Genomic DNA, 23,756 nt, shown 5'->3' on the forward strand with positions numbered 1-23,756 from the left:
AAAGTCACATCTTGGAGAGCTCTTCCTACTGTCAAATTTGGTTGCAATTGACTGGTAAAATTCAAAAGTTAGATGATAAAAAAGAGAGTGTGGTCATTTTCTCCCGTTTCCTTGGGAAATCTTGCTAGGAAAAGATGCCTAGAAAGAATAGGTATGGCAGCCTTATAAAGCCGACCATAACATTGTAGTTGTTGCTTACTGCTGTGTTCACCACTTTCCCGCTTTGAGCAACGGTGCCGAATGCCCTGACCACGCAGCCATGTAGCGAGAACTTTTTATTTTGAACAACGCAAGAAAACCCATTCTCTAGCCCTTTTTTTACGTCAGATTCAAGTCAAACTTTGACGAATAACAGTAGGAAAGCTGCTTACCTTCTCAGACTCCAGTTCCACAGAAGAAAATGATGGTGGTGGGCAGCTGGGTAAAAACCTTGAAGGTCTGCTGCTGAAAAGTGCTGGGCGACACTAGGAGCAGGAGATGGGCCTTATTTCATACTGTGTTCTGAAAGCTGATGTTTTTACTGGTTTACTAGATGTCATAGAAAGATCAGGATTTTCAAATGCTCAGAAGTCATGAGAATGCTCTCAAAAATGAGGCTTAAAGTTAGAGAAAATACTGTGTTCTGTCTCTTCATCTTTTTGTGTTTTAAAGGCTCTTGTTGCCTCAAATTTTCAAAGTTTTTCATCAAAAGTATATATAGTGTGATACATTATTTGTCTTGCTAAATATTTATCGTTAATAAAATCAAGGGAAAATTGTGTGCATATATCCATCAATATTTTAAAAACCATTGATTGAAAGCCTAGAGAAATGTTACTAAAAATGGTCTGTTTAAAGGTTGTCTCTAATTTCAAGAATTCCTTTGGCAAAGCGTAAGTGTATGACTGAGACGTTTTCTAATTTTTAGTGGAAATAGCTGGGCTTCCTTTGAACAGCCGCAGTGTCGTAGCCCATATCGCACCTTTTTACTAGAGCAGGAGTACCTGAAGGTTGAAGTAGAAAGCACAGGTGAGAACTTGCCTGGACACCAAGGTGAAACCAGGTTCTCAGTCTTCGTTGGCCAGGCAGAGAGAAATCCACCTTTTGAAAAATGCGTTCCTTAGCAGTAGTGTTGATTAGATGAAACTCACTTGATTATTTTTTAAAAACCTGTGAAATGAGGCCTTTTTAGTACTGGTATTAAGCAGCATAGTTCCCCAGTCCGTACCAATTTGCATCATTTGAGAATCCGGCCCTTCAATATTTAATTTACTGACCTTTATGTTGGGGTGAGACAAATGACTTTTTAATGACTACAGTAGACTTATTTGCATTATAAAATAAAACTGTTGTCTACGCTGCTAGGGAGCTACTTACTTTGTAAATAGAACATTTGTTGAGAAATACGTATTAGGTACTACAAATACTTAATTGACCCACTTTTTTGTTTTCAGGGTTGTGTCCTTTGTTGTGACCTCATGGTTTAACTGGGAATAAAGATGAGTATAAGCAGTGATGAGGTTAACTTCCTGGTATATAGATACTTGCAAGAGTCAGGTGAGTTTTTACAATTCTGGTTGTTAAACAATGCATAATTTATTTGGTATTCATCTGCAACTGGCTTTAGCGAACACAGACTCATTTAATTATTTTGCCAGTAGGCATGTGCTTCTGCCTGAACTGTTTCTTGGTGTTTCTTCTCAACAAGAGAACGAATTCCTGCCAAGTTACCTTCTGTAACTTAATCAGATTTAGTCATTTGGAGTCTTCAGATGGCAGTCAACCAACTAAGGACTTACTCGATTGCTAGAAATGCATTTTCTTGGAGATGGCTTATCTACAGGGTGACGATGACACTTTGCACCATTTTCTTTGGGGCTACTTGAAGAAGAAGAAGAAAGGATGACCACCAAAATACCGTTTTCTCCTTTTCTGTCTTGGAGTGATGGTGCTCCTGCGAGCTGGTCTTCTGTGGCCGAATTCCTTGCCTGAACGTGACTGTAGGAGGGCAGATGTTGCAGTATTTCAAAGGAAGAGGTGGCAGCTGTGACCATAGGACTCCTATCATTTGAATCTCAATACAGATGAACAGATTTTGTTTACAGGAATGACTCTGGCGGTCTCAAAAGCCTCCCTCCCTGCGGGGTGTTTTCTTGGAGGATTTTGTCCTTCAGTGTCAGGCTAGCCAAAGCCTCCTGCTTCTTAGGAGGAAGAGCAAAAGACAGATGAATATTGTCGAACTTGAAAACAAACTTCAGGCTTCTTGAAAATGCATTTGATTGATGCAACATCTGTCCACTACTAATGTCCAGTGTTCATGGACTTTTCAAATTGAGGCAAAGAAGCACCAGAAGCAATGGTGGATGGCAGAGTTTTTCAGTCTCTGCTTGTCAGAAGAAAGCAGAAACTCATTGTTCCGCCTGAATTTACTGAAAACTGTTATACGTTCTTATTCCAGTTGCAGATTGCTTTTGTCACAGAAGCCAAACTTACAAAATTGCTTTATCTTAATCTGAAAGTTTGCAGGCAGTTTCCTAGTTACCTGACAGAAAAAAAAAAAATAAAAATCAGTAGTTGGAAGAAAAAATTCTGTGGCAGTAAAGTTAATTTGCTGAAACAACTATTTTTCTCTAGGTTAAATTCGCCTTTTCAGGGTGATCAAATAAATAGCAAGCAACTACCAGTGCTGCACCATAACATGCTTGCCACTTCTTAATCAGTGCGTAATACCGATGTAGTTCTGAGTGCCAAAACGCGCGCGGTTATGGCAGCACTGTAGCACGAGGTGAACTCTGTTCTACCTACAGATCCATTTCATGGGTAACAAACCAGTGAGTAAAAATAACACGAGTCTTGGTGTCTTGGAGATAGATACTTTATTAAATACTATATGCAATCCTATATATATATAGTTTTAGAATATATAAATACTATTGCATATTGCATATGTTATATTTTTATGTTTACTCATGCATAAATGTTTTGCCAATGATACCATAATTAATAATTGCTGTGTTTATATAGAAACTTAGTTTTTGTCTTTTTTTACATTTAAACTTGAAACATGTAAGAGGGAAACAACAGAGGTGGTGTGATGAGGTTTTTTAGTTCATAAGCATGCTATAACTTTGTACAACTTGCTTAAATTTGTAAACAGAAGATCCTACAGAAGTATGGCAAAGTAGCGTTGTCTGTCTATAAAGCAATCCTGATGTTTTTGCCTTGTCTTTAGGGTTTTCCCATTCAGCATTTACCTTTGGTATAGAGAGCCATATCAGCCAGTCTAATATAAACGGTGCTCTGGTGCCACCAGCTGCTTTGATTTCCATCATCCAGAAAGGTCTGCAGTATGTAGAGGCAGAAGTCAGTATTAACGAGGTAAGGAGGCTTTGCCTGCAGGAGCATTATGTCCTTGCTTGCAGTAAGTTTGAATGCGAGTATTTTTTCTTAACTTTCTTGTATCCTATTTATCTACTTTTACTTCAGATTCCTTACTGCTGGTGTTCACCATGACTCCAGTGGTGGAACCAGAATGGAGTGACATAACTGGGTAGGGGTTCTGCCCCGTGCAGCCACACAACACCAGGCATGGTGTTCTGGCTCATTGCTTAAAGGTCCGTTGTCTGTAGAGTTTTTACCCTACTATAATGTTGTAGTAAATCCAGACAAGTGCAATAAGATAGTCATTGAGACAAGTAACCTCTTAACTGTTGTTTTCGTAGACTTGCGCTAGGGAGGTGGGAGAGCACTACGCGGCTCTCGTTTGGGTGACGTGTCGTTATAATGAAATCATGAGAGCCCAAAGGCAAGGTTTCTGAATACAGAGATGCTTTCAGTTTGTGGCAGGAAGGATGAAGGTATATGCCAGTTTGCTTTTTGCCTCTGCTGGCTAATTCACCTTGAGCAGGATCTATTAAATTTGGTGTTTAAATGGTTATTCCAGCGGTACCGAAAGCGGTGTATCTTCCTGCCTGATGCTGCAGATACTCACCCTCAATTTCCATTTGCATTTATGCCTGCAGGGTTAGCAGCCCTTGTGTATGTCAGTTATATTACAGAAGGAAACAATTTTTTTTCACTAATTCTGCTCTTTCCAGTCTCCCTCACATCTTCTGTTTATGTGTAGTTTTCGTAGTCCCAGTGAAGCTAATCTTTTCCCTTAGGAAGCCTCAGAAAAATAAAGCAAGTGATCGGAATAGAAGAAGGAGACCCTATATTTATTGCAAGGAATCCTTCTAGCTCCTAAAAATAGATCCTTACAAAGCCCTCGCATATGTATAAGGGTATTTGTAACTGGGCCTTGTCCATTTCAGGATAAAATTCTTCCTTGTTGTTTGAAAGCATGCCAGCACTGTTTAAAAAAAGGAAGAAAACCAGTCAACTCTCCAGATAATATGTTTATGGAAAGTATTAGTCTAATAAGCTAGAATAACTTCACAAGCCAGTGACCCGACTTGCAATGTTTGCAGCTCTTCAAACAAACCATTAGATTTTGTTGCAGCCACTCATGTTTGAAATCATATTCATAGATAGCTTAGGGTATTTTTTGCTTTAGCAGACGATTTAGCAAACTCCAAGCATAAAAGTTTTGATTCCAGAAGCTCTGCCAGAGGCCTGCAGTGGCTTTTTTTTGCGTATTTATGGTGGCCACTTAACTTTAGACTAAAATTCCAATCCTAACCGCAACAAAGATGAGGTATCGCTTCCAGCACCATTTGTAAACTGTTTCATTATATTAAATCAAAACTTTCGCTTTCGTTTTCCTTGGAATTTTTGCCCATAATGTTAATTTGTACTTGGTGTTGTCTTTTTTTTGTTTTCTCCCTCTGCTGTAATTTAGGATGGTACCTTGTTTGATGGTAGGCCGATAGAGTCTCTCTCACTGATAGATGCAGTAATGCCTGATGTGGTCCAGACGAGACAACAGGCCTACAGAGATAAACTTGCACAGCAGCAGGCAGCAGCTGCTGCAGCCGCGGCCGCCACTAACCAACAGGGAGCAGCGAAAAATGGCGAAAACACCGCAAATGGAGAAGAGAATGGAGCACATACTATAGCAAGTAAGTTGAGACAGAAATGACCTTAACCTACGTGAACGTCCTTTCCTTGTCATTTATCACAGTACGAGCTGGTAGACAGTGAGGTAAATGTGTAGGGGTACTAGTAACCCTTCAGCTTGCAGAGGATACCTTCCTCACAGGTGACGCTTCAACGGATGGTGTCTCACCTTTGACTGTCCCCCGTTCGATATTTGGAATTGCAGGAGGAAATGCAAACTTCTCAATTCATTAATTCACAACGTTCCACTGACCAGTCTCGCTTCCAGTCCTGCTCCTTTCCCATCAGCTGAAGGTTTTTAACACCGCCCTCTGAGAGCTCTTGCATAAAGAGGGAAAAAAAAAAAATCAGAGACAGCTCTTTTAAATATTGCACCTCCTCGGCGTCGGCCCCTGTACAGGGAAGAAGGAGAGGAGTCTGCTAATCCGCAGCTGGTCAAAACCGAGCATTGCTTGGGAAGCTCCGCAGACTGCTTCTGACGGGCTCTGCTGACCCCGCGAATCCGGGAGCTGTCACCGGCTCTCTGTAGGACAGGCTTCCTTGTCGTGCTGGGACCATCGTGGCTGCTGAGGCAAATCCTCTGTCGTTTGTCTCCTTCACCAGTATCGGTTTTCATCATTTGCCATTCAGAATTATTCGATGCGACTGCTTGCTTGGTTTAGTCATTGGCTCCATTTTAGTTGTGATCGATGCAACAAGTGGGTTTCATTTGTCATCAGTGGTCAAAGGGACGTACCTTACGATCAGGCCGAGTATAGAAAAGTTCAGGTCAGGCATTAAATGTGAATAGGAAAATCCTGTTCTGGAAGTCTGAATAACGCGGTTGAGAGGGGGAGTAACAGCTCTTGCTGCAAAAGCACCTGAAGAAGAGACATTTTTGAGAGAATATTCCTATCAAGCCGTGTACAAGTTTTTTGCATTTTACAGCTGGATTTTACTAGGTTTTTTCATTATTATATATGATAAATAAACTGGAAATGTAATCTTTGGCTTAAACAAATAAGCTCTCTGCTTTGATGCTTTCATTTAAAAATCTCAAAAGAATATTTACTTTTTAACTGTGAACTGGATAGAGTAAGCATAAACCTCAGATCTCGGCCGCCGTTCAGTGTGATACACCAGCAGCCCCTGCTGGCTGGAACACCAAATTATACTGGCATCGAGCCTCTTTAATTGAAGCAACGTTTTATGTGGTGCTCTTTCTTAGAAATACGCATGTTCTAATAGCCGTCTCTGTTTTCTTACACATACAAACAGTGACAGAAACCCTTAATGTTAAATTAAGCAATAGATGTGAAACGGTTTGTTTAACCACAGTGAATAGATACGGAGCAGGTGAACTGTTCAGCATTTTTTATGTTCTGCACTTACACTCAGTGTGAATTTATTTTTAATAATAGAAAATGATGGATAGTAGCTGCCAAGAAAGCTGTTTTGTCAGTTGAATTACCCCCGGTATGTTTTACACAACAATATGGATTCAACGTCGCTTCCACGCAGAAAGCTATGTATTGCCACAATTCCACGGTGATTGCCGATGCAGTTTAAAAAGCTCTGTTATCAGTTTACTGTATCACCAAATGTTATTGTATTAATTAAAGCCATTTTGTAAACGAAGCGTCTGAGATCTAGATTTAAAACCTGTTTGTCTGCAATTGGTGAAAAGACACATTTGTTTTCAAAAACTTCTCATAAACGTATTTTTAAGGCAGAAGATAGACTAGTAACATATTGCACAATGCAGTATCGTGTCTGAAAGACTGTGAGTACTTTTAACATCAGCGTTTATTTTTTAACATAGCAAAAAATTAACTTTTGGCCTCAATTTTGAAGTTTCAAAATTAAATCCATTTGGATGCTGAGGTTTAGGAGGGCTAAGAGCTTTCTCACGTTTTCGAAACTCCCCATCTGTTTATAGTACTTCATAAATTGGAACTGGAAAAATAAAGGAACATTACAGCATGGTCAAATTTTGGTCCGCGTAAATAGTGAATTAATTGCTACGCTCATCCCAGGAGCGTATGAACCATACAGTAGTTACAGTGTGTTGTCCCAAAATATTAAAATCCACCTCTCTCTACTGTTGTTTCCCATAATGCAGATAATCACACAGATATGATGGAAGTAGATGGAGATGTTGAAATCCCTCCCAACAAGGCAGTGGTGCTGCGCGGCCACGAATCTGAAGTCTTCATCTGTGCCTGGAATCCCATTAGTGACCTTCTGGCCTCAGGGTAGGTGCATTAACCACGTCTGTACGCCGTGCCACCGCTCATCGGCGTACTTCCGTAGGCTGGTGGCAACAAGGTAAAATAATACCTGCCCCAGCGCCCGCTACATCAAATGCCACAAGGTTTGCTGGTTTGAAAGGGATACTTTTTAAAATGGCATTAATTGGGAGGAGGAGTTATGTTCTCATTAGATCATGTTTCGTAGATCTGGAGATTCAACAGCACGGATATGGAACCTCAGCGAAAACAGCACGAGCGGCTCTACGCAGCTGGTACTTCGACACTGTATACGAGAAGGAGGGCAGGATGTACCCAGCAACAAAGACGTGACATCGCTGGATTGGAACGTAAGTAGAAATGGCAACGCTCAAAATACTCCCAAGACAATTGTACCTGTAATTTTGCATAGTCAAATTTTAAGTGGCAGCAACTGCGCATCCTCTGCTACGGCTCCTGAAATATTTCTGGTTTTGAGTTGCGTTGTAATTTCTTGTCTTGTGCTTCGGGGGCTCCTGGTCAATAAGTTGTAGTCAATGGAATAAATATCATAAATCTTATGCAGATGTATTCTGCCTGAAATTTGCTTTGTGCTCTTTAGTTTTGCGTTATACAGTAAAAATGAATAAATAAAATAACTTTCTTGCTGGCAGAGTGAAGGTACACTTCTAGCAACGGGGTCTTACGATGGCTTTGCAAGGATATGGACTAAAGATGGTAAGTGAAATACTTTTAATTTCCAGTATGTTTTCCTGTATTGTGGCTCGCAGCATAGTCTTTTATTTTTTTAATGTATTCATATCAATATAAATTTTCAGGTAATCTTGCCAGCACCTTAGGGCAACATAAAGGTCCTATATTTGCGTTAAAATGGAACAAGAAAGGAAACTTCATTTTAAGTGCAGGAGTGGACAAGGTGAGATAATCTTTGGTAAAATTAAAATTCTTTCCTTCACCGTTATAATCTAATTGTAAGCATAATAGCAAAGCTATAGAAAGTAAGTAAATTAAACTATAGGCATGGGACGTAAATATGTACTTACAAAGAACTTGTTATGCTAGCTCTGTTTTCTTGTGTTTTATAGCAGTTTATTGAGATGTTTTAATTTATTAGGTTTCAGTGTCCCCGGATCTCTTCCCAGTTAGGTTAGCGTAGGTTAGAAAGCAAGTGCATTGAACGCAGGAGCATCAAACCTTTGTAAAACCAAATCATCTAAACTTTAATGAAACACTTTATGCATAGCCTCAGAAAAAAATCGTCCTAGCGGAACAGGTTCAGGCTGATTTGGGTATCAGTCAAGCCTGGGAATGATGAAAAAGGCTAGAGCTGGGACATCAGAAAAGTTGGTGTGTCTGACTGGGGAGGCGCCGGTAGCGCGATGCCATGAAGCTCGTTGTTTAACCGTGTCTTATTTCGCCTCTCTAAACAAACTTAAAGACTCACAGGGTCTTTAAATTCAAAGCGGTTGTTAGTGTGAGAGATTTTATGCGTGGTAGGAAGGGCACACAGTGATGAAGCACAGCCTTAAGACGAGTTCAAAGAATAGACTAGACTATTCAAAAAGTAAGAAGAGTTTAGTTTTTCCTCTGTACCCGATTTGAGGTGCAGAAGTAAACACAGGCTTTCTCTTAGCGAGACTGGCAAGCTGCAAGCTCAGTGAGACCACAGCCCCACAATGCTTAAACCTGGTAATGTCACTGTAAAGCAGCAGATTTTCTCTTTTATTTATTATTTTTTTTCCTGCATGCATTTAACCTGGTTTGCTCTAGTGCCCAGTTCTATAAATGCTTGTGCTGGCACAAAGGAAGGACAAGTAAATGTCTCAAAGCAATGAAAGGACAGGTTTCTTCTTCTGGCAGCTGTGATGGCTTTTGCCAGTTTTTAAATCTTTGTGGAGGTACAGCTTTAATTTGCAGAAAAATATTCTGGAGGTGATAGAAGCCTTATTTCAGGCAATAAAACTCCTTGGACAAAGCATCTGAGATTATACTTTGAAAAATACTCTGCATTAGCAGAAAGATTGACCCAACCTTATGCTTCTTTTAAATAATTTGTGTGGTCAGTTCATGCTTCCACTGAATTCAGTGTCAGAGTTTTCATTGATTATTGAGGTAGGTCAGGAATATTGGCATATAATATAGTGAATATAAAATACTAATTTTGTCATGTAAGATTTCTTTCATCAGAAGGATATCAGAAGGTTTGGCAGAGAACAACGCAGAAAAATATTACACCCTTAAATCAAATCTTTCAGATTCTTAAGTATGAGACTAATTGTTTATGTAAAGATCTCCTTAGGAATAAATGAGTATTTGAAATTATATTTGAATATACAAATATTTGAAATTAAAATAGGTGCACAGAGTGGATTACAAGAATATAAATAGGACTAAGGAGAGAAATCTATTTAATTTTGTTTATAAAAGAAAAAACAAACCACAACCCCTTTCTTCCCTTCAGCCCCCAAAATGTTGTGACCTTTCTAATATTGCAACATATTAAGGTTTTCTACTGTTGTCTGAACATCTGCTACCATTTCCTTTAGTACTGTCTAAAGCACTAGAAATAGTTTGCAGGTTTGGGCAACGGGGAGTAGGCTAGGTAGTCCGATGCGTGTGAATGGTGGTAGTTGTGGGGAAATCAGCAATTTGTACAAGTTTTGTTTATTTTTTATTTTTCTGTTTAATACAGACCACAATTATTTGGGATGCCCACACTGGCGAAGCCAAGCAGCAGTTTCCTTTTCATTCTGGTAAGTCTGGATTTTAATCACTCAAGGCTGTCATCTGAAAAGACAAAAAAAACGTGACTTATAAAATAAATTAAAAAATCTTAAGTTTATGGTGCTTATTTACACCATTTCTAAGTCTTACAGGCAGTCTTTGGATACTGACTCCCATATTCATAGTCTTATTAATTTTGAGGTTGCAAACAAGGATAGAATTGTTCTGATTTTATAACTGTAACTCACAAGTTTATTGCGGTTCTGTGAAAGTCATAAGAGATAATCCAAATATTACAGCCTTTCTGTAGTACAGTGGCAGCCCAGTCACGTGGGTGGGCCACGAAGGATTTGTGTTTATCAGCTGAGGACCGCATTTGTCATCGTCCTGCTCCAGTGCTCCCCGCTCCGCATCCCGCTGTTGCGCGCTGCCTGCTGCGCTGCCCCCGGCTCGTCCGGCCCCAGCCCAGCTGAGAGGCCGCTGGCCGCCCGGCTGGGGCGAGGGGCAGCCTCTCGGGAGGTCAGGCAAATGGCTCTGCGGGCTGCGTGCTCTGCAAGCCTGCCAGCATCAGCTGGAAAACAGAATAGAGAGGATGACGAACGTGTCGTTGAAGGGCCTTTGAGAAATGTGTCTCGTTTCCACTTTTTGTTCCGCTCGCGCTACGTTTTCAGTGGCGTGACAGCAATCAAAAACTTCAATTCTTGATTTACTCCAAGCAATTGTGTGTGCTATCTGCCATAAATATCTTGGCTTGATCAAATGGAATATGTCGCCCATGATTAAGCTTCAAGTTGCCACACCTGATAATGCTGGAATTAAAGAAAGGAAGTAAATCATTTCCTTGCGCTGGCTGCCATCTGTCAGCACGAGCACGGGCTGTTAGTGGAGATGAGCTCATGCACGACCATGTGTGAAGGTGTGGGAACCTGTTCCTCCTGCTGACTCTTGAGATTTATTTACAGATGACTTAACTACCGGTTGTTGTCCTACCGCACTGTCTTCTGTATAGCTGTTTCATTTCAGATATGTTCCATGTTTTAATGACTTCTATTAAATTTTCTTTCATTTCGTTGTGTAGGACTGGTTTTGGCTGCATTTCTCACTGTTCATCGTGTTTGATTACCTTTAGAACTGCTGTAAAATTAATGGTTGCTTCCTGTTGGCATTTGTTCTAAGGTGGTGCATGCTAAACGTGCGAATCAGACTCCTGCAGAATACATACCACAGTTTCAAATATCTCTCTTTTTCTTTTAGCACCAGCGTTAGATGTAGATTGGCAGAGTAACAACACATTTGCCTCTTGCAGTACAGACATGTGTATTCACGTCTGTAAACTAGGACAAGATAGGCCCATCAAAACCTTCCAGGGTCACACAGTAAGTACTGGGAAATTGGGGTTGCTATACGGTATTTTTACTAATGAGAGATTGGGGGCCCGGTGTACAGCGCTTGTGTAATGGCTGGTCTTTGGCAACGGGCAACAGGTACGCGTACGCAGGTAGTTGTAGTTAGGGTCAGATGGTAGCTGTAGTCTCTATCGTTCTTAGAACAATTCTCACTCCCGTGTGCATCTTTTCTTACCAGTGCCAGGATGGCAGAGCAAAAGTGAGCTTTAGAAGAAGAAACACGGTAACTTTAAGACTTTGCTATGCACAGCCTATGTTGCGCAAGAGCACACACGGGAAAATGTGACAAACAGGTAGCAAAAAGTTGTTGTTATCGGAGGCAAAGATAGGAATGAAAATTAAATGCTAAAATACTGACAATTATACAAATACTCATAACTGCTGTCCAACTTTATCTTTCGTAAGCTGTCATTTGTAATGGAAGTGAAGACTCCAATTTATTCTCACTGTTCAATTTTAGAATGAAGTAAACGCAATCAAATGGGATCCAACTGGTAATCTTCTGGCATCCTGCTCCGATGATATGACTCTGAAGGTAACGGGAGTTCTGGTACTGGCTCTTGTCTCTGTAGGACTCTGGAGAGCGCACCATTAGCTCGGGCAATCCAGCAGTATCGCTGTACTTGCCGTGTCGTCTAATATTTGCTCTTTTTTAATATAACAAGATTAGGCAAGCCTAGCGAATCCTTGTTAATCAGAGCCAAGCTTTGGTCCAGAGAACTTGTTCCAGGCTGCCACCCTGAGACTCGGAGCATGATTTATTAGGTGCTTTTAGCTGTTTACAGAATCAGGTCATTAATCATTAAGCTGTCACACTTGATGGTTGCTTTTGGTTAAAAGGAGAAGTTGGAATGCATGTCGCGTAACGCACACAAGAATGGGTGACTAGCTCCTTTCCTCGTTTTCTTCTGTTTTCCCCTTCTTTCTAGTGAAAACCTTTGGCATATTGTTTCTTAAGAGACTGTGTGCACTCCCTGGTTTTTCCAATTCATCAGGAGCCATTCTGAAGTTTTCAATTGCAGCTACACTTTTCCTCCAAATAATTCACAGCAACGTGCTTTCTTGTAGAACTGGGGCAAACTCGTGAATGCAGAGGATACTGTAACGTAGACACAGGACTCCAAGGCACACTAGAGATCCATACAAAAATACCGCCAGGTTCGATGTGCTCGAAGAAATGAGGCTGTGCTGCGTCCATGTTACCGATACCGTTCCATTACTCCCGTAGTGCTTTATATTTAGTAGGTGTTCAGCACTACGGTTAGCAGAGTTTCAGGATTTGGTTTTTTATGTTGACAGCGCTGTCCTCCTAGTAGCCCTTGGGACAGCTAGTTCCATCTAGCTCATCGTTGTTTAATCAGAGACGGGGAATGGCTGAATGAGCAGCCAGATATCCCCTCCTGTGCTGGCACGCAGTCAGGCACTTGCAGCGGAAGTCACCGTATCCAAATATAAACATTTAAGCATTAAACCGCCAGTCTAAAGCTAGATGTCTAGACATCTTTAGTCAACAGAGTGTCTAGCACCACTGAAGAGCAATTCATCCTTTCCTAAGTTAAGTGTCTGAGTCAAGTGTGATGAGTTAAACCCCTGAGAGCATCAGTCCTTCTCCATTGGCAGTGGATGGAGTCAAAATAGCCAGCTTAATATTTAATGCTTAGAAGCTGAATTCCAGTCTAGAGCTCAAGCTGTTGGTGCTGCAGGTCAGTGAGGAGCGAGGCGACACCTGGGAACGCGTCGCCGTTGGTGGGCTCAGGCAATTCAGGCAGTTACCTTCTTGGTCGCTGTTTCATATTCAGCCCAGCCTGGAAAGAATTTTGTCATTTTGTTCAGGAATAACTGGAAGACCAATTGCTTGTAGATAAGTCTACGCATCACTAATCAGTTGCTTTTCAATGGCAGTAGGAATGAACGTCAGGTTTTGAAGCATATGGAAGATACCTACTGATTGATTTATTTATTTTTCTCTCTTGTGATGCCAACTTGATGTATTCTCCAGGGCAGATAATATGGACTCTTTTAATCTATACTAGTTTTGGGAAGAGAAGCTAGATTTTGATCCCATCTATTGAAACTCGAAATACAATTTTAATTCCGTCTGCACATTGAAAATCAATTTCCCCTTCAGTGAGGCACCAGGTCTGAAAAGCATCATTCGTTTAAACGTACACCCCAATTGCATCTTAAATACAGTTGAGCTGAAACATGCTCCTCTTAGCTTTTTCTAACAAGAGGTGAGCTAAAAGCACTACTAAACCAGATATCATTAAAAAAAGCATTCAGATGTACTGAATCAAACTACTGTATCGAGTTTCACATTTAGGAAAAGGTACAAAAGCCTGCCAAAACCCCTTCTGTATGCAATGCAAGCTGTTAATAGAATAAAGTTGTGTTGTTTGAAGGTTCTCATGCAGGAGCTGGAGTCCCAAGGAGCTCCTCCCTTGAACGAAGTACCGAACAAACACCTGGCAACGCAAATCCGAATAAGCCAGGAAAATGCTATAATGTTTTTTGCAGTATGCGTCTATGGCTTCGTATGAAAACAAAATTTCTCTACTATTCTTTTATTTCACTCAAACTGTGTAGCAAGAAGTTCATTTAAAAATAGGACTGTGATATTTTGTCAACTCTGACATGAACATGTACATATTGCTCTTCTCCTTTTAGCATCTGTTACCATCCCTGCACTTTTCAAGGGGCTTGTAGTTAGCACATGCAGATTGGTTTCTACAGACAGCACCTTTATTGCTCATTAACCCCATCGGATACTCACAACTCAAGGAATAGAGGGTACTGGAATAATACTTGTCATAATTGCGCTAGAAACTCAGCAGTCATAGGAAATATTTTGAATGGCCTAAAAGGTGGCAGTCAGGCTGCAAATGATAAAGAAGAAAGATGTAAGATGTCTTTTAGTACAATATTGTGCTAAATGTCTGTGCGCTTTCTTCCGTTTTTATCGTAGATCTGGAGTATGAAACAAGACAGTTGTGTCCATGACTTACAAGCACACAACAAAGAAATTTATACTATCAAATGGAGTCCCACAGGACCAGGAACAAGTAATCCAAATGCCAATCTTATGTTAGCAAGGTACTATTTAATCCTGCCTTTAAATGCCTGTTAAGCGTTATTTTTTACTTCACTCTTTATATACGTAGGTTCACAGAATGTTTTGAAGCATGTAGGATACTTTATCATATCGTGTTTATATTAGAAACAAAAATATGTCAAATTGAGAGGTCATTAATCTGTGGTTTTTTCCCTTGACAGTGCATCCTTTGATTCTACTGTTAGGTTATGGGATGTAGACAGAGGAATTTGTATTCACACTCTGACAAAACATCAAGAACCTGTGTACAGTGTAGCTTTCAGTCCTGATGGCAGGTACCTGGCCAGCGGCTCCTTTGATAAATGTGTACACATCTGGAATACACAGGTATAGCTCTTCTGCCTGTTCAGAAGTTGGTGTTTTGGTCTTTTCCATCAGCACCCTCCCACCCTTTGTCGCTCCATCGCGTTTCGGCCCCGAAGAGCTTTGCCCTTGCAAACACGCTGATTCGCTTTCTCTGTGCTCTAAGGTTACTGCTGTTCATGGGTGTGCATTCAATTTCTCTCTTTGAGGGCTTGCCTATGGTGAAGTAGTAATTATCTTTGCATTGTCTTTACTTAGCAAAAACCAAACAAACAACAAAAAACCCAAGCAAAAAACCACCACCACCAAAACATATTCAGCGAAGTGTCTCCAGTAACGTGTTGCATCCAAAAATTGTCTTTGTTACCTCTGAGCTTTAAACTCCTGATAAAACAGGTTTGCTGTGAAAAATGATGACTGGGTGTAGAGATACAAATCTGAGAGCCATTTCATTGCACTTCACTGAAAAACAAGAGAGAGTAAAGTGAGAGAAGGTGGTGACAACAAAATGTTTCTGCAGAACTTTTGAAGAAAGGACGCTAGTACTTGCTCTGTATTTCTGGCAAAGAAAGGGCTGATTGTGAGTGAAAGTCTAAAGTCCTTGTTGTTAGGCAAGATGTGATTTCTGGCTACTCGCAATTGGAGAGTAATTTTTGAAAGGCTCGTTTTAGTAACTGGAAGTAGTCACGACCATCCCCAGTTTTGCCTGTCGAGATCAAGATGGGATAATTGTGAGACGTCCTTTAGCACAGGGCTGAGGTTCTCCACGAGTCTCCTCTGGACCATTTCCTCGGAGAATTTCAGCTTTTAGAAGCAGTAGGGAGGTTTTACACGTTGTACAAATTTTACTTCTTTGCTTGGATTTTGTTATATTAATTACGTGTTTTGTCCCTTTTTAGACAGGTGCCCTAGTTCACAGTTATCGGGGAACAGGAGGGATTTTTGAGGTTTGCTGGAATGCAGCAGGAGACAAAGTTGGAGCAAGCGCTTCAGATGGTTCAGTAAGTGCAGCTTGACCTGTTTGACATTTCTGACAACAAGCGTCTTCGGGAAGTCTCTTGAGGACCAACGGAGACGGTTCCCTCCTGTAGCTGAAGCTTCATGCACCCAGCTCACATGCGGATTTTCGCATATAAGGGTGCTGTAATGGTGAAAGGAGAATATGTCTTTATTCCAGCTTAATGCATTACTGTTCTAAACCCTCCAAAAATCTCAGAAGGTGAAGATGCCTCTAATTTAAATTTTCTGTCTCTGCTGGGACTTGCCATGGAAATGTGTTCATTGTGGCTGGGCTTTTCATTACAGTCTGGAAACCAGTTCATTTTTGCCTCTTTGCCCTTTTCGAGTGAAAATGTTCAGTGTAGGTGATATTATTGTAGTGCATGATAGGAATGAAATACCTTCTGCATTGCATTCAACAGGAAGAGGAGCAAAACAAAGTACAAATTTCTGAATGCTCATAATGAAAAAGTTCCTAAAAATGACAGGAGCTTCCATTGCTTAGAAGCAGCAGAGAGTAAAATCATATGTTTAACTAATCACGAATGCACCCGCTCTCATTCCGTAGTGGTGTGTTGTAGCATCACCTCCTGCGGCTTCTGACACTGTCCTGCAAAGCGCGGCGGTAAAATATTAACACGCGGTTCTTCGTAACGAGTACAGTAGTTGTTTTTTTGCTTGCCTCTCTTTTGCCGTGGTTTTAAAGGAGAGGAGAAGAGAGCTTAAGGAAAAGCAAAATTAGAATAAAATAAGAGTGATAAAGGAATTGTACTTTGAAGTGCTGTAGCTTAAAGTAACAAACGTGAGCAAAAAGCAATCCTGGGAGCTTTGCCGTCCGGAGTCTCAGGTCCTGTCTTAACGCACTGCCACAGCGTTCCGCTGTCCTGCGTGCTCCGTCCTGCTGAGTGAGATCGCCTTGTTAGAGTTCAGAAAATAGGAATTTCTGACTTTTAAGTAGACTAAATTCCAGAGAATTAATTTTGCTTGGTCTTTCATATCATTTTAGTCTTAAAAGTATAGACAATATCATAAAAGGAACAAAAGCTCAAGGCATATCCTGAGTAGAAATTAATTATCATTCCACCCTCGATGACCCTTTCATATACATGCTGTGTAACCTTTCCAGTCTTCCAGTTAATGTGACCCAAGAGGCTGATTGTACTTGCAACGGATCAGTTTTCGTTTAGTTTTTGCTGTTTTAAAAACGTTGGGTTTATTTTGATTTGTATTGTTTGCTAGCGAAATCCCTCCTCATCCCCTCGGCTTTAAATACAGCTCGTAGTAACTAAGCAAATAGAGGCACGTCTGAACTGTTTGATGACTAAAAGCATAGCTTTTATATGATTATATTTTACCAGTAGATTTCTCTATCTGACAGAACGAGAGCACTAACTAGTTGTTAGTGTTCTGATAGCAATCCGTTAGGCAGCAGTACCCCTAGCAGGGCGTCCTAACCAAAGTGCTCGCCTGGTGATCCCCCCCAGCCTGTTGTTAAGAGATCCAGGCTGAAGCTCACACAGCCCGTTTCATAGCTTTTGCTCAGGTATGTCACACAGAATTGTATAGATGTGGAATATAGTGCAATCTGCAATTTCTCTATGTGTTTTTCTTTTTCTTACAGGTTTGTGTATTAGACCTACGGAAATAGCGCTACTGGTTGGAAGCCATGGACCGACTATGAATGTGTACATAGCCAAAATGACTGTCCCTGACCCATGTACTGCTATAGTCCCAATTGAACCATGGCCAGTCCACTACAGCCAAACGTAAAAGAAATATATACATATACTGTATATAAAAAAAGAGAGAAAAAAAAAAAAATGACACCCTGAAGAGGATGACAGAGTTTTGTCACAGCTTGTGAATCCTGTTCACCAAGTGCTGGAATCTGCTGTGCCCCAAAATAACATTTAAAGGTTTTGGATATGAAAAACAGAAGAGAGAGCGAGAGAGAGAGAGAGAGAGAGAGAGAGAAATATACCGTGTACAAGAGCAGACCCATATACATACCAAATTCAGAAGATACTAATGGCAGCCTTCATTACCCCTTCCCCGCTTTAAATCCATTACGGCACTGGATTGTGGGGTATTTTTGTTTTCCTCCTCGGTAGCTGAGCAGTTTGTGTGTACAGAGAAAATGGACTTACAGAAATCTGCAGCAGTAGTTTTTCCTTTGCTTTTAAACATTGGGTTTTCTGTTTTGTTTTGGTTAAGTTTATGGATGCATGAAGTAAGGGAGTGAATTAGTTTCTTGTTTATATTTTTTTCACCTTGGGAAAAAAAAAATGTTTCTTTGAAACATATTTTAATGCATTCTTTGAAGAGGTAGATTGAACCTGATAACGTTTGGTACATTTTGTGGCTCCCAGAGCACGATTTTGTGAACAGAGGGAGGGTGGAAAAGGGATTATGGAGAGAGAAGAAAAAAAAAAAAAAAAATCCTTCTTCGCGGCGTGGTATTTCACGTCCTGCTCATCTACGACGTATGACAGTAATGGGTATAATGCTATGTTTTAATTTCTGGTGACATGGCTAAAATGCAGTAGTTTCTTATTTGGGACATAATTCTGCCAAACTTAAAAACAGAAGGGCACAAAAATACGGAAAAGAAAAATACAGGGATGCAAAAAAAAAAAAAAAAAAAAAAAAGGACAAAAAAAGAGGAAAAAATGCATCTTCTGTTGCTTTAAGACCATAACTAAAATATGGTTAAATTGTGCACTATTGTGAAACGGAGCAAAGTATAGCTGGGGGATCGTTTTTCTGAGGTTAAGATCTTTCTGGACAAGGGTTCATGCCACAGCTTCTCTGAGAGTTGCCCATCATTATTTGTAGGAGCTTAGATGTATAATTGTAACCAAACTCCAGTATTAAAAGTATCTCATGTAATTTTTCTTTATTAAAATAAAATCTTTGGCATATATTTGATAACACTGCCATTAAGAGGCAAAATGTTTACTACCTTAGATTTAAAAAAAAATCTGAAACAGAGGACTTGCTTCAAGTTTATTTTAATAGCAGTGATTCAGCTTATTTAAAAGATGATTACTTGCACTAATTCCCCTGCTGCTCCAGTCCTGCAGTTTATTGTATCTTGTGACTACATTTTTTTCCAAATATAGGGTAGATGTAAGCTGCTATTTTTTTAATAATCACTACTATATAGTGTCTTTTACTCTGTTTACAATATCAAGTATTTTTCTTACAATGACAGATGTATATGGCAAACCTTTTTCTGCTCATGTGATTAAAAGTATACCGATAGTGATTTTATTTGTAAATGATAGCATGAGGTTATGTTTACGCGTATGTGTAGTCGAAAAGGTTGCATCATGTCTTGCATAAGATTCCAAGAGTGTAAATTTATAAAAAGAGAGGTTGTCAAATTTATGTCACAGGCATTTTACTTGAGGAATGGTTTATATTACAGAGCTTTGCAAAGTTATCAGTTTTATAACACTATTTCAATCACAAATAACTTTGTGGCTTATGATTGCTAGTCTCTAACCTTTTTTTTCCCCCCCCCCCCGTTTTTTTTTTTTTTTTTCCCCTCCGAGTTAGGTATAAATTGGTTTAATTGAGATAATGCAGCTTTGACATTTTAACCATTGTTCTTTAGGCATTGATTTCTGCTATTTCCATGGAATAAACACGACTTGAAGCAAGTCTGAGTTTGGCTAAGGTAGGGTAGCAATTTGCCAGTGGTAAAGAGAAGTCAACAATACGTTCTTTCTGTATACCCCAGGATTGTAATACTATCATACACAGCGTTTAAAACCAACAAAAAGTCATATCCATAAAGGCAGTCATCCGCGGTGGTTCGGTGCCAGCTATTTTTAGGATTTTGGAACATATTACAAATGTTTATAGCAATTATCCTGTGAGTTACAATATGTAGGAAACCTAATATATTGAGTGTCTGGCACTTGAAATATTGCTTTTATTGCTGGAGGTCCATGACTGTGGCTGACCTCTGTCATATAATGAAAAGAAAAAAAACCAACAAAAAAACAAACAAACAAAAAAAAAACAAAAATAAAAAAAAAATTCTGTGCAATAATTTTAAACTGTGCTCCCAGGAATAGACACAAATGTTTTGAGTATGTTTAAGCTGCATTTTTCGTTTAGCAATGCATTTGTCAATTGCACTGAATTTAAATCTGAAAGTCAGAAGTGATTCTTGATAGTACTTTTGTATTTTAATATGGACAGTTTATTCATTTTCATAAAAGTTATTGGATGATTCTTTCAGCCAATCTAAACAATTGTGGTGGAATTCTGTGACATAGCTGCAAAATCACACAGCCACGTTGTAGGGTATTGCCATTTTCCTCTTTCTCAATCATCAGCTGTTTTGGTTGTAATTCTAGTTGCTTAAGCATAGTATCACATATTCAGAAACGGATAAAACGGAGCTTCAGTATGGCAGGGCCAGGGTTTCCAGGTGCTCGAAGCACAGCCTAGCAGGAACGTCAGATCTGCCGCCTGGAGCGCTCCGGTCGCGCGGGCCGAGTCCCCGGCCCGGCGTCCATCAGCAGTGCCCCCCTGTCGTGGAACGGCGCCCGCTTCCACTCGCAGAGGATCTGGCCGATAGCTGTTGTATTGTCGTCCTGTACTAGCATGCCACAGTGCTGCTCCTGCTCACACCTCTTCTCGCCTCTTGTTTTATACGCTGCGAAATGCATGCATGCAAGGTGTGCTAGGTTCTGTGATTTCGTGAAGCAAAAAGAAAAAAAAAAAAAAAGAGAACCATGACGTTAATTATTATCTTTTATAGCACAAAGACCTCGTATTCGATAGTGAGGCAGACCGTCCAAATTGCTCCTTCGAATTGAGTATGCCAAACGTCAGTAAGACCCGAACTCTGCGTAAATGCGTGCACGTGCTTAGTCTTACACACCGGGTAATTCTGTTTGCCAAGCGTAAAGGCAAACGCGTGCATAAGCCTTTGCATACGTTACCGTTCCCGTTTTTTTCCGGTTCAACACGTGAACGGGCAAATATCCAAACAGGATAAAAGGGAGGGGAAAAACTGGGCTCAGAATTAGTGATGGAATAAGAAATGAGCTGCTCTTGAGTTCGCTGTCTTTCTATGCATCCATCTCAGATTCCCGTTTCTCATTTCTGCATAATTAGGTCCAGGTTTCTGTAGAGTTCCTCTTTTTCTAGTTTTCCTTTACCTTTTCCTGCATTTTTAAATTGATGTAAAGATTCCCAACCAGTGGACTTTTTAGTGTAGTTAAGAGAGTATCTAGCTCCTCATAAAAGCTTTTTTAGACTCTTTGTAATGTTGATAAACTCAGTTTGTTCTGGGACTACAATTGTGCAGGGTTATTTAGCGTGTCTACTAGATGATTGGAAATCTTATATGAAACACTAAAAGTGCCTCTTTTTCTGGGTTGGGTGGAGGGAGGTAATAGTTACCAGAGTCAGAATGACACGGCATTTTGAAGCATGTTTCTTGATTTCATGACACTTTAATGCATCTTGAGAGAAAGGCCAAAGATTTCTACCAATTTTGATTAATTTTCGTTTAAAAAAGCACTCCTTTTTCCTTACACTGCTTACCTCATGCTAGGGTATTTAATGGGACGTTGTACCTTTGAAATGTTCTTTGTGTTTAGGAAGAGTAGTGGGTGGCATCGGGCGGTTGTGCCAGTTTGCCGACGGAGCAATCCTAGCAGCCGACGCATTTAGTTCTGCTGAATGAAGGAATTTCATTAAAATCGCAAACTGGGCTTTTCAGCTTGTAAATAAAAGGTCGTGTGTTTTTTGTCCGTTAGCGAAGAGGAGCCTTGGGACCCGATTTTTCCAATCTTTACTTAACCAGAAATCCCATTGTCTTTCACTTCATGAGAAAACCTCGCCAGAACAGGCGGCGGAGGCGGCGGGCCTGCGTAACGCCGCAGAGCGTGCCGCGTAGGCGAAACGGGCCGCGTCTCGCTGGGGCCGGGGCTCCCCTCGGCCTGGGCGCGGGTCCGGCCGGAGCAGGGCCGGCCCGGCGCGGCGCGGCCTCCCTTTGCCGCTGACAAGCGCCATGGCTCCTCCCTTCACAAAGTCCTGTCGAGCCGCTCCCCGCTGGGATCAGCTCACGCTCTCCAGAAGTCCGAAGAAAGCAGAAGCAACATTGTGGCATGTTAGAAGCAAAAATATGGCTTCGGGAGACAGCAGTAAATCTCCGTCAAGATCCCTGGCGTTTTCCGTAGGGAGAGAGCCGTGGAGCAGTCTTCGCTTCTCCCTCTAGAGAAAGCTCTGGAATACCGCGTTGGGTGAAAGCGTGGCTGTCTTGGCTGTCACTCTGATGGAAGGCAGACGAACCAGGAAAATCTGCCCTTTCTTGCGGATTGCAGATTTAGTGTTAATAGTGCTTCAGATCAGTAGTTTTGAGTACATAATTCGCTTTCTCTGCCTTTAAGTTTGAAGCTTGACAATAACTTGAGGCATGTTTTTGTTTTCTTTTATTTTTTGAATAATCACTCATTTTTCCTTCATAATGTTTTTGACATTTGTGGGTAAATACAAGAAAACAGTCTGCATGTTGTTGCTAGTCGAGTGTACTTTGCAATCTTGTCCTCAACAGACTGCAGTGTGCAGAACAGTAACTCTAGAATACAGAAGTAATTTTCTCTCTCTCCTGACATTGACATTGTAGTTGTAATGGTTTCATTTGGAGTTACAAATCCTTTGGGTCTAATTCTGTGAGCCTACCTATAGCACTGGATTAAAATGTCTGCATCATTTCTTCAGTTATCCAGTTAAATTACAGCTGTTGTAAAAGTGTAAACCAGCCCATGACAGTTTTTTGTACTCGTTTAAAGGACTTTTATGTTCAGTTTTCATGATTATTGTCTAAAGAAGACTGATATAGATGTTCTATACTGTCCTGGACCATGTTAATTACACTTTATGATGTATTTTGGTTCTCCATCACAATGATTTGTCCCCAAGGCCCTTATATCCCTTCTAGGCACATTTTCTGTTGCAGTTTCCCTTTGCATTGTATTGCTTTGACAACTGTAATTTGAATCAGATCTGAAAGAGGTCCAGAATAAAATATATTTTGATATTACCTTGGCTGAACGTAATTTTAAATGCTTGGTACGGAAGATTTACAGATGATTACGTCGGGGAAGTGATAGCCTGAAACACTGTTTTAATATTTATTTTGGCACATTTTCACGTCAGACAATGTGTAAGAAGCGATGGGAGGTGATACTTTGTACAGCGCCGTACTCTATAACCACACGGTAGATCCTCTGAAAGCGGTGAAGCTGTCCTCTCCCACCACGTACCGCCGTGCGTTTGATGCGGACAAACTGCTTTCTCACCCGTGCGTCTCACGTGCTTCATCTTCTCCTTACCCGTAGACTTGTGGACGGGAAGCTGAGCCTCGTGACGTTCGCGGCGACGCGCCAGCGGTTTAGAAGACTTGGGAGGCGTGGGAGCGGGCTCCCGTGTGGTAATGCAGTCGCACGTCGGAGGGAGCCGTTCCTGCGGAGGGATTGTTTGGTTATGGAAAGGAATCTTATTTGTGTTAACCGTATTTCAGTTACTCAAAACCATTTAGATTTACACATGAAATAACGTGCATCCATCGAGACATAATGATGTTTTAATTCCTTTAGAATTGCGGGTCGTGTCACAATCCAAGAGAGCGAACCCAGATGGTTTATTTTTAATGCCGCTAGAACGTTACGGTGAAATTTCTGCTTTTCCGTAGAGACTATTTATTTTCTGTAATATGTTCAAAAGTAACAGCTTTCTTATTTCTGTAACGTTATCAAAATCCATTTATTTTAATATGTTGAAACTTTATGTTGAAAAACTTGCGTAATGGATTAAAAATGGAGGAGGGGCTGTATTTCACAAGTGTAAAACCAGTCTTGGATTCCCTTCACCTGGAGTCTGAGCGCACTTCAGGATTTCTCTGTCGTCATTTGACTATTG

The 23,756-nt window shown here is 40.6% G+C and overlaps 1 protein-coding gene across 10 annotated transcripts in view; it reads left to right on the plus strand.

Annotated features, from left to right (window-relative positions):
- Positions 1 to 22,878, plus strand: part of TBL1XR1 (TBL1X/Y related 1) — a 119,189-nt gene extending 96,311 nt beyond the window's left edge. For 6 of the 10 annotated variants that reach the window (XM_087739427.1, XM_087739430.1, XM_087739431.1 and 3 more), the window contains 14 exons: positions 1,434 to 1,536; positions 3,212 to 3,357; positions 4,820 to 5,039; positions 7,121 to 7,271; positions 7,474 to 7,615; positions 7,919 to 7,982; positions 8,084 to 8,181; positions 9,958 to 10,018; positions 11,244 to 11,365; positions 11,856 to 11,930; positions 14,361 to 14,488; positions 14,669 to 14,834; positions 15,710 to 15,811; positions 17,431 to 22,878. In XM_087739427.1, the coding sequence (XP_087595553.1) occupies positions 1,479 to 1,536; positions 3,212 to 3,357; positions 4,820 to 5,039; positions 7,121 to 7,271; positions 7,474 to 7,615; positions 7,919 to 7,982; positions 8,084 to 8,181; positions 9,958 to 10,018; positions 11,244 to 11,365; positions 11,856 to 11,930; positions 14,361 to 14,488; positions 14,669 to 14,834; positions 15,710 to 15,811; positions 17,431 to 17,457 (1,560 nt within the window). In that variant the 5' untranslated portion in view covers positions 1,434 to 1,478 and the 3' untranslated portion in view covers positions 17,458 to 22,878. Of the gene's footprint in view, positions 1 to 1,433; positions 1,537 to 3,211; positions 3,358 to 3,465; positions 3,594 to 4,819; positions 5,040 to 7,120; positions 7,272 to 7,473; positions 7,616 to 7,918; positions 7,983 to 8,083; positions 8,182 to 9,957; positions 10,019 to 11,243; positions 11,366 to 11,855; positions 11,931 to 14,360; positions 14,489 to 14,668; positions 14,835 to 15,709; positions 15,812 to 17,430 lie in introns of those variants that run through there. The other 4 variants (XM_087739432.1, XM_087739434.1, XM_087739435.1 and 1 more) reach the window with 4 other exon arrangements.
- The last annotated feature ends 878 nt before the right edge of the window (positions 22,879 to 23,756 follow it).

Source organism: Nipponia nippon, unplaced genomic scaffold (genome assembly GCF_047370975.1).
Source record: "Nipponia nippon isolate SJK-2023a ecotype South Korea unplaced genomic scaffold, ASM4737097v1 scaffold_7, whole genome shotgun sequence".
NCBI classification, from domain to species: Eukaryota; Metazoa; Chordata; class Aves; order Pelecaniformes; family Threskiornithidae; genus Nipponia; species Nipponia nippon.